General features: G+C 32.7%; 1 protein-coding gene across 1 annotated transcript; it reads left to right on the forward strand.

The window, feature by feature from the left end:
- Positions 1-8213: 8213 nt before the first annotated feature.
- On the forward strand, positions 8214-8900 carry LOC115878442. Its single transcript, XM_030894952.1, has one exon. The coding sequence runs from the start codon at positions 8214-8216 to the stop codon at positions 8898-8900; it is 687 nt and encodes a 228-aa protein (XP_030750812.1).
- Positions 8901-11882: the final 2982 nt, after the last annotated feature.

The raw sequence follows: 11882 nt of genomic DNA on the forward strand, positions 1-11882 counted from the left end.
AAGCAGATACTGCTTTATTTTTCTTGATAAAATAATGAATATTTACTTATTAAACTATTGTAGGTAAATTTAAGTAAACTGTTATAAATTATAAATGATAATGTCCATAAACCAACGTCGACTTTGAAAATAGTTACTAACTGTCACTAGAAAATTGCCATGGCGACACCAGCCATCTTGATTACAATTTTATTTAAAAATCGCTTTTTATTTAAAATCTGAGCTAGATAGGTATAGGAAACCCTAATATAGTGTGAAAGAGCATTTGAATCTGCTTCGATTTATTAAAAAAAACAAGGTGTTGCATTTGAAATAACAAAGTTTTTATATAAAATATATTCTTAAAATAGATCAGCAACTTTTGATATCATCATAATCATCATCATCATCACGCAGCCCCCTTTCACGTCCATAGTTGAACATAGGCCTCTTCCAAACGTCTCCAGTTCTCGCGGATATTAGCTGTTGCAATCCAGTTAGTTGTTATTCGTTTCAGGTCGTCGATCCATCGGGTGGGAGGTCTGCCTTGGCTACGCTTGTCGGCTCTTGGTCTCCACTCTATAAGTCTTTTGGTCCATCTCCCGTCTGGCATTCTAGCAATGTGTCCAGCCCATCTCCACTTTTGTTTTGTGATTCGCTGGATAATGTCATCCACTCCCGTACTTCGGCGTATCTCTTCATTTCTTACTCGATCTCTCAAAGTCAGGCCAATCATAGATCTCTCCATCCGCCTCTGTGTCACTCTCAATTTTTCTGCGGTTGCTTTTGTTAGAGTGAGTGTCTCTGCGCCATAGGTCAAAACCGGGAGGATACATTGGTTAAATAACTTTCTTTTCAGGTGTATTGGGATATTTGCTCTAAAGATGTCCCTCATTTTTCCGTAAGCCGCCCAAGGTAATTCGTCTAGCCAGTTCACAGGTTTGGTTATATCTGCTTATTTTGATCTCATGGCCCAAGTATACATATTTGTGGACTAATTCTATTCTGTTGTTGTGAATTTGTATGTGTTCGCTGGGCACCATATTAGTCATTATCTTAGTCTTGTCAAAATTTATTGTTAGTCCAATCTCGTGTAATGCATCGTTAAGTTCTTGAAGCATGTCTTGGATCTCTCCCAGACTATCTGACACTATAACGATATCATCCGCAAAACGTAGGTGGTTGAGTCTCTCTCCATCGATAACTATTCCTTTTTGTTGCCAAGCTAGCATTTTGAATGCATGCTCAAGAACAGTAATAAACAATTTTGGCGACATGGTATCGCCCTGCCTAACTCCCCTTTTTATTTTTATCTGGTTAGTTGTGGAATGTAGATTTACAGTTGTTGTAGCATTGTCATATATGTTTTTTATTATGTTACAATATCGATGTTCGATTCTACATTCTTGTAGCGCTGTTAGGATGGCCGGTAATTCTACCGTATCGAACGCTTTTTTAAAATCGACAAATATCAGTGCTAGGGGACGATTGTATTCGATGGTTTTTTCTATTAAAGTTTTTAAACACTGCAGATGATCGTTGGTACCAAATTCGGAACGGAAACCAGCTTGCTCTTTAGGTTGGTAGAAGTCCAATTTGAACTTTTGATAGCTCTGTATAAATTTAAGGAACCTATACCATTTTTCAGTAAAGTTTATTTTTCTACCTTATGCTGAGTTTAGCATAAGAATTAATTCTGAAAAGAAATGTACAGGGTGTTAATAGTCTATTCTATTGTAGCATGCAAATTTAAATATCCCTTAATATCTCAAAAACTAAAGGTTTTAAACATATTTAACCCTTATAATAAATGCCTTTTTTAGGGCCCCAAAATCCAAAAATGAAATAAAATACCGGATGTTCCATAAGAAATAACATAACTTTGGTATGGATCTTAGTTCTGAAACACCCTGTGTATTTCAAAATAATTTTAAATTGTGCACATTGTCTCCCCACATATACCCATAAAATATTTTATCTCTACATCTTTCCGTTTTCGTCAATCAACCGACGCGAACGAGGTGCGCCACCCTGGGGTATCAAGGGGTCCATCTCCTTTGACCATTGGAATGGCAGACACCATATGTCAAAAACCTAATATTTTAGTCATATACCTAATGAAACTAACCTTTATTTTTCTCCTAGAATCCGAAAATAAATTAATATATAGGGCGTTCCATTACAAAAAACCCAACTTTGATGTTTGAACTTTTTTGTGGACACCCTGTAGAACTCCCTATATTTAAAAAAATGCTGTAAATTAACCTACATACGCTTGCAAAATATAATTTCAATACAAACAGACGTTCTCCTTGGAGCCTCCGCGGCTTATGAGAGGCGCCACCCTGTATATCATTAACGCACAAAATAATTCAGTGCTCATTATAAATCAATCAAATTCTTTGTACTTTAGTCTGTGTCTATTGTATTTATATACCAATGTTATCCCTCTTTCCGTAACCCGAGAACATTTTACTGCGAAGGGTTTAACCTACCCTCGTATCCTTTTGCGGCGAGTGTCTTTATCAACTCCCCTTCCCCTGTATTAACCTAGAATTGGTTAATAATTTGCCATCGCAGAAGGCGAGACGGGAAAATGAACCGCCATCAAACCATATCGGAAACGGTTTACTGCTTTGTTGCGGCCCGTTCACGGAAACGTAAATCGAGTACATTTTAGCGAATATTCATTCATAAAGTTTCATCCGCATTTTTAGAATATTCCCGGTCTAACAAAGAGAGTATTTGAGATTCTTTACGGCATTCCATATACGTGAAATTCTTTCATAGAGTCTGTTTTTTTATAAATATATATTTAGAAAAAAATATATAATTGAACTGTAATTTTTTATAGCTTTCTGGCAACGAGTTATAGTTTTTAACAGCATTATAACTAAAAGACCTTCTAAAAATTGATTTAAAATGACGTGGCATAGTCAATTTATTAGAGTGCCTGCAGATCTTTGTATTACATTACCTCTAGGGATGAGTTCTGAGACTAGATATTCAGGCTGACCGACCACCAGCAATCCATGGATAAAAGTTAACAAATAATATTCGTATAACTCCCTAATTTTTAACCATTTCAAACCAGCTATGAAACGTGATATATAACTGTACCGATTAACCATGGTACAAAGAATACAAGGTATGATCGATATCGGCTCCAACTTCGTTCAGTTCGCGCATATCACCTGTGACGTCACTAGGAAAATAATGAATAAATAAAAAATAAAGAAAGTTGACAGGAGATCTGCATTTTTTAAAGTTATGGTTAAGAATTGATTATTTTATGATTTTATCTGACTTTTTAGTTCGTTTAATTTAATAATAATTACTAAAACCAGCAGTTCCAAAAATATATTTAAAAATAAAAGACAAAAATCCAAAATATTATTTAACATGGATTTGGACGAAAATAGGTAAGAATACTAAATTTATTTCTATATTCGGTATAAAATTGTTTATTAGGTTTTTAGTTTGCGATTTTTATAGGGACAGAGATGAGGATATCTATGGAAAAGTAACCACAAGAGGAATTGTTACATCATTTAAAAAATGTTGAGAAGTTGATTGTTTCCCATCGAAAAATTAGAAAATGCCAATGCAGATGAATGTATTGTAATTGTAATAGAAGTAATTCCAAGGGTGAAGTTTATTATAATTAGTGACCTGTGCTTCTTACGAACGTAGATGTTTCAGATTTTGAGAATATTGAACGAAACCCAAAATTTAGAGGAAGACATACCCAGAATATGCCCATCAAGAATTATATCTCAAATTTCCTTTAATGGTAGGCAATTATTAAATACAAATTTCCTTTTTAGTGACTGAAATATTAAATAGTTTACAATATGGTATATCACTGTAAAAATATATTACATTTAGGTATAATTAGAGCCCGATACATTGCAAAAAGTAGGATATTATTTTATATTAAATGAGGTATTGTACCAACAATCAATTTATATGAATACCGGAGATTAGAAAATAACAGAATAAACACTTCTTTTTATTATACTACAAATAAACTATAGAATACAACAGTATTTAAAAAAATAAATAAAAAAGTTATGCCCCGGCCGACATTCGAACTCCGGTCTCCCGCTTCCTAGCCTGACTCTTTACGCACTGCTCCACAGTAACTTACTTAGCGATAGTTCAATGACGGTATATAAACAAAAAACAGGTTCATTACAATACCTTGACGATTTGAATTGGCGCGCGGAGCGTGCTGACCAATAACGCCTGTTATCACCTGTGACGTAGCGACCAACCTGCGCAATATCATACCTTGTTTTTCTTTGTACCATGCCGATTAACTTTACAAAAGAATCTACAGCAGGAGTTTTGTATCTTCTGTAGTCTGTTAGACGTTATGGTATCAAGACATTGATAGTATAGAATATTACAATATACCAGTTGAGATAATACTAGGGATTCAACAAGTTTCTTTCTTATTTTGTAGTTTAGAATATATCTATTTGCATATAAACTTCGCAGAGTTCCAAAGCACTTCTTAACAAGATTTGATATATGTTCGTGAAATCTTAAGTTAACGTCTATTATTACACCTAGATCTTTAGCAGAGTGAACAAAACTAAGCCGTTTATTATCTTGGTTGATTTGTAGATTAGCTTCGAGAAAGTGCCTTTTGACATTAGAAGTGGAAAATAGAAGTTTAGTTTTTTTTCTGAATTAATATTTGGTGAATGAGATTTTGAAAATTTTAAAATTAAATCTAAGTCTTTATTTACCTTGTCGGAAATCGAATTTAAATCATCAGAATCAAAAGTATGAGTGTCATCAGCATACATGACGATATTAGAGTGGCTGATTATTAATGGCAAATCAGCTGTGTATATTAAAAATAACAGATGCCCTAAGATGGAGCCCTGAGGTACACCTGATATGATTTTAGCCGTTGGAGAGTACACCTGATCCAACAACACTTTTTGTGATCTATTAATTAAGCAAGATTCGAAAAATTTTAAGCTTACACCTAGTTTTATAATATTTAAATTAAAAAAGATATAATAATTATTACTCACGTAATGCAGTTAAATAGTTAAGACATGATAATTAAATGTTGATACATGATAATCATACAATAAATTTTTTTTATTACCTACTGATAGAAAGTGTATATCATAAGCTATCTAATTATGAACGGGCACGGGAGATCTCAGTCATCATAATGGCAATGAAAATTATTATTTATAGATATTTCCTATACAGAGTGTTAACACATTCTACAGCCAGGTTACAAATAATATACAGGGTGTTCCTTGATAACATGCTAATATTTAAGGACGTGATTCCTAAACATATTCTAAGAAAAAATCTTCATGAGTGTCTCAAACGTCTTAACTTTTGAGATTCAGAGGGGTAAATTTTTATAATTTTTTTTTCATAATAACTCTGGTGTTATTATAGATATCTTTATAAAACTTGGTACGCGTTTTCGACATATCTAAATGCCTATTTATTTATTTCAATCAGTGGCGTCTCTACGGATTTTGCATTGAATACTTTTGAAGAAAAAAATGGTATGCCAGTGACTTCTCTTAGAATACAAATTATTTTAAATATCTTCATTCATTTCTGAACATTCTCTTCATTCATTAAAAACCTGATGCGGTGATAGTTGTGTGGAAATCTTTTTATATGGATTAATTAATAGATGGAAATTAAGAGATACAACAAAAATAATTTGTACACCAAAAAAAACAGTTTTATGTATATGAAAGTATATGTAAGTATATAAGTATATGAAAGTATATAAGACGTATATGAAATTTCATAAAGATAATTATAAAACCTCAGAGTTATAAAAAAAAATAGAACATTTTACCACCCCGTATCTCAAAATTTAAGATGTTGAACATACATTCTTACGCATTTTTTTTAAATAGGTTCGAAAATCAGCATTAAGGAACACCCTGTATTTGTTATATGAATGACTCAATCTATTTAAAGTTAGCACTTATTGAGCTTTACAAATATAACTAGTAAAATTTCTAATATATTAATAAATACAGACAATATTTTAATTAAATTTGGTTGATTGGTTGCTACTTCAAACTCAACAGTAGTTTATGAAATCAAATTCTCCTATGTGATAAACAAGAGCACTTCTATACATTACTTTGAAAGCAAAGGCGGATTCTCTCACGTTTACATATCAATCGAAAACCCAAACATCCTAAACCTATTTCTATCTGGATTACTATCTTTATCTTTAACTCACGCAGCCCTATAATACATTAGTTTACTGAACAAACGCTCTCCTAGATTATATAAACTAAATAGAAACCCTACAGTTTCTCGGGACAAACTTTAGCATATCTTAACAATTGGAAGTATATTCCAAAGAATATAGAATAGGATATACAGAGCGAGTATTGTATTAAATAAGTATAAATATTTTCAGGGTTGGTAGATCTCGATAAAAGAAACATATTTCATCTTTATTGGTTTGTCGGTTATATCTGATACTTTCAAAATTAAAAAAAAAAGATTTTTTCCTTAAATTTGGCGTTGCCACATTTCTCCGGCACGCCTCTCCCTATCAAGAAAAGTAAAATCACGATCTCAAACCGCTTATTTTTAAAAGACTTTTTTGAGAAGTTAATTAGAAAAAAATCATTAGATATGTTCTTCTCTATTATATCTTCTATACAGCATCTGAATTAGAATTATAAGGATATCGTTAGGGTATCCATTTTTTTATAAGATGAAAACGCCAGTAACCGCGATATTTTAAAAACTCGACTTTTTAACACATAACACGCGATAACTCAAGAACTACTTTAAATATTGAAACTTTTTTTTATTTTTGAAGTTTGGATCTTTCACAAGATGTTTAAATTAGAAAAATTCGATAGGCTTATTTCTTTTTTCATTCAAAATTTTTACAAACCTTATCCGTTTACTTTTAGTGCATTGCAATTTTCGGCATTCGTGTAACTTTTTTATTTATAAAGATTTTCACATACTGTCTGTCAAGAGAATATAACAGAAATATTTAGAAAGTTTTTGAAAAAAACTACAATCAATTATTTCTAATAAATTTCAAGATATCGATTTTTGAATTCTAATACCGCGATCACTGTCGAACATCAACTCAATTCGACTTATTTTTACCAAAAATGCAAGTGTTTATAACTTGCACAAAATTTACAAGGTATAGGAAAAATTACAACGATTCGTTAATAAATCTATACTAATATATAAAATCTTTAAGTGACATACTGATTAATCACGATCCTGTTCAAACCACTCAACGTAAGAAACTCAATTTTGGCATACAGGTTGATTCTAGGGTATAGAGGTTCGATAAGAAGGGATTTTTCGACATTCCAGTTCCAAGAGGGTGAAACCACCCCTTAAATATTACAATATTTTTTATTTAAAAAACGATCAAGTTTCCGAAAAAACACTTAAACACGTATATTTTATTTTGTTTTTTTTTTATATATTTTAAGATTTTTTCAAAATACAGGGTGTTTCGAAAAACCTGGTCATTGATTAATTACGATCCTGCTTAAAGCGCTTGACGTAAAAAGCTGATTTTTGGAAAACAGATTGACTACAGCGTGTAGAGGTTCAATAAGAAGGGATTTTTCTAAAATCGAATTCTAAGGGGGTGAAACTATCCCTCAAATATTAAAATATTTTTTATTTAAAAACCGGTGAGTTTTATGAATTTTTTATGAATATAAAGAGATAGAAATAGAAGAACAGGCGGGTTTTAGAGCGGGAAGGTCTACTGTGGATCATCTGTTTACCATAACACAGGTCTTAGAGAAAAAAACGGCAAAAGATCAATAGGTACACTTACTATATATAGACCTCCAAAAGGCTTATGACAGCATACCATTAAATAAATTGTGGGAAACGTTGGAAATAATTAACATAAATGTCAACCTGCTTAAAGCAGTTAAGAACTTATACCAGAACACCACAACTAGAATAAAAATACGAGACTCATTGTCAGAAAGCATAAAAATTACAAAAGGCTTCAAGCAGGGACGTTGCCTATCTCCTATACTATTTAAAATATACCTGCAACAAGCACTAAAAAAATGGATGCTTAAGTGTAGAGGAATGGGAATCCCCCTAATAAATGAGGACACCCTATACACTCTATTTTTTGCGGACGACCAGATAGTCCTCAACGATCACAACGACCTTAAAAATATGGCAAGGAAGCTGATAGAGGAGTATAAGAAATGGAAGTTGGAGGTAATAAACATTATATCACCAAAACTAAATGTATGACTGTAGGGCGGTTACAAGAGAACATAGTCTTAGAGGATGGAAGCGTGATAAAAAACTGTGACAAATATAAATATCTCGGATTAAAAATAACTAACGATGGAAAACTCGACGAGGGTATAAAAGATCGAATAATGCAAGGCAGAAGGGCAATATCTATGTTGAAAGGTGTACTGTGGGATCAAGGAATCTCTAAAGCTAATAAGAAGAACATATATAATACGGTAGTGAAAAGCATAATAACTTACGGAAGCGAAGTATGGCAGTTGAAAAGCAGAACAGAGAACATGCTATTAGCGACCGAAATGGATTACTGGAGGAGATCTGCTGAAAAATCTAAAAGAGAACAAATAACCAACAACAGAGTAAGGGAGATTATGGGAGCAGAACACACAATTGTGGACGACATAAGAACAAAACAACTCATATGGTTTGGTCATGTGCAACGAATGCCCGATCACAGAATACCAAAACAAATTTTACTGTGCACACCTCGAGGCAGAAATAAAAGAGGAAGGCCGCAACGAAGCTGGAGGGAGGGTGTGGATAAAGAACTAGAAAATAGAGAAATACCTGATGATCTCTGGCTAAATAGACAAAAGTGGAAGTTAGGCGTCGGAAAACGTCGTAGAACGTTCTGAACCGACTTGTGAAAACGCCCCTCAAATATTACAATATTCGTAATTTAAAAAACGGTTAGTTTTTTCGGGAAAACGCTTGGACAAGCATAATCTATTTTGTTTTTTTTACATATTTTGAATGTTTTTAAAAAATCATACAGGGTGTTTCAAAAAGTTGGGTAATTTCTTAACCACGATTCTGCTTAAACTGCTTGACGTAAAAAGCTTATTTTTGGCAAACGGATTTTTCGAAAGTCAAATTCCAACGAGATGAAACTACCCCTCAAATATTACCAAGTTATATAATAATATCGCCATATTGTTTTTGCTCATACTGACATAAACGTGAGAAAATTTTATCTAGTTGTATGTTAATGGAAATTCTTGCTTTGCTTTATCATCACCATTACAAATGAATAATTCGACGCTAACGAAGTCGCTGGTACACGCTAGTAAACAAATAAAGTAACACGAGACGTAATTAAATCGTGAAGCTGAACGCGACACACTTCTCTAGAATTTTAATTAGTAATTGGGTCAACCGGTCAACCGCGACGAATCTGTTATATCCCCTCCCACGTCTCTTAACAATGTGCACAGTCTCTCGGATTATTTCATATGTTTGGCAAAGTTTTTACTGTTCTCTCTATGTTCAGTATATTATAAAGACATTGTACTCTTCTTACATACGGAAGTCTCGACCCAAAACTAACCCTTACTACTGTAAACATATAATATATTCTTAAATATAATTTACACCACGTGTTTATGAGAATATCATAAACAATATGCAGCTGTTGGTTTCAATATTCCGACAGAACCGTCTCTTCGATGTTTAATTTCACGGGTGTATTTTATACTATACAGATACAGTTCGAAAACTGGCCGTATTTCAAGCCTTACAGCGCCATCTAGACATTCTAGACGACCAAGCCGAGGACCGCGAGCAGCTGTAGCGCCCCCTACGACCAGATCTACCCCAACTCACTGGCAATACGTTTTGCGCGCGGCGAGCTCAGACGTGTCACGTCGAATTAGGCAAAATTAGCATTAATATTATATTGCCAAAATTATCACCGGGTCGGGATCTGGGCGCTAACAAGCAACGTTTCCGTCGTGTGAGGCTTGGATTAACGGCTTGATTTAGTTAAACTGGAAGAATGGGGTGTAAATTGGTTGTGGCGGATTGTTTTTGATATTTATCAAGAAAATTTATTAGTGATAATTTTAAAGTGGCGGTAAAACAGCAGCTATATTTAAATGTTTAATTTTATTTTTTACTTTTACCCCCGTGTTTTCAGGTACAGATAGCGCGTTATAATCCGCCAGATATATTTTATTTGATGGATAACAGAAAAACGTGTATCTTCACCTATAGATAGCAATATCTATTAGGTAAAATAACCTTATCCATCAGATATCTTATTTAGAACCCTGAACTGCCAAATAGCGCTTTATTTGTCGGATAAAAATTTGACGCATGAGCAAAGGCATGAGAGATTTTATTTGACAAAATTGCTTAACATAACCTAAGACATTGTTACTATTGAAGATTTTGTTTATTCCAATAAATTCGATTTTAGATTATTTGGAAAAGACTTACCTATTCTGAGTATGTAGACCATAACCATTTTAGAACGTATGGGGTATAAACACCTATAAATACATAGAAATGGTGCAAAAAACTATTGTTGCTAGTGCCGGACTTTATAAGGAGTGTGACAAAATAAAGAGAGCCTCTGTTAGAGCATCAGAACGAAGAGAATGCATTAAGTCAGGATAATAGTGATAAAACAGCAATTTATAAATTATTTTATTTAAATCCTTTCAATTATAAACCATTACCAGTTAAAAAAAGCTCTATAGTAGGTAAAAAATAAATAAAACTTCATAAATCAAACTACTTATTTCATTTTTAATTCGCATATCTTAATTCATTAATATTATAACACGAACCTTAAAAAACCTGTTATTCAACTCACATTTGCTTTTATTTCTTTTGTGTTACAATTTTAGTTTACTTTCTTGCACAATGTACCTTATACCGTATGATTGAAAAAAAAACGGCGTCCGGTTGGCTGGGAAATGACGATCGATGACATTTCCCATATAAATTTACATATGAAATGACAGCAATCTTCATTTCATAGTCATCGCTGACGCGGTTTTTTTCGATCATACGGTACATCTCTTCTCCATGCTGTTTCTTAAGTAACTCTCTAGCTAAACCTAGCTAAAACACCTGTGTTGTGGTCCTTGAATTCCAGTTACTTCAACTTTCTTTAGACAAGATTTTTCCTTTAGTTTTTCTTTTTTTTTGAAGTTCCATCACTTTGAATTCTTAAAAATAAAAGTTATTAATTGGTGAATGCACAATGCATTCACCAACTAATAGAATCATATCAATTCTCTCTGATGTAGTATAAGTTTGCATTTTCGGCAAATCCTTGACAACTTTGTTTGTCTTAACTGATACAAAATGATAACTAGTTGTTAAAGTTGGACTAATTAAACAGCTATATTGAAGTAACGTCAGACATACCACAGCCACCTAGATTTTATCAAATAATAAAGATCTACTCAGATCAAATCATGTAAATGAAAATATCTAGGAAAATCTTGGTTTAAGGGGTAGGCAACCTTAATAGTATTTTGAAGGGACATGAATTTTCCATTGAATATCGAAATAATATACTGGGTGTTCCATTTAAAATAAAAGAGTAATATGATTTTAAATGTGACCAATGTTCAATATTAATTTTGTCTCACACTGTATAACATTTTTTTTAAGTTTTAATTTGATTTAAAATACAATAGTTAATTTTAACAACATATTAGGCTATACCGGGTAAGTTCCAATTTAGATAGCTTTTATTGTAATTTAAAAATTGTTCTTTATTTCTCGAAAATGTTAAATATGTCAGAAACCTTACATTTTAGTCATATACTTCTAAACCCTACGTATCTATTACAAAAAACACAACTTTGATATGTACATTTTTT

Source organism: Sitophilus oryzae, unplaced genomic scaffold (assembly GCF_002938485.1).
Source record: "Sitophilus oryzae breed Bouriz unplaced genomic scaffold, Soryzae_2.0 scaffold_1512_pilon_pilon, whole genome shotgun sequence".
NCBI classification, from domain to species: Eukaryota; Metazoa; Arthropoda; class Insecta; order Coleoptera; family Curculionidae; genus Sitophilus; species Sitophilus oryzae.

Excerpts from the sequence above, each read along its gene's own strand:
- LOC115878442 (XM_030894952.1), top strand. The coding sequence starts at position 8,214 with ATGGAAGTTGGAGGTAATAAACATTATATCACCAAAACTAAATGTATG.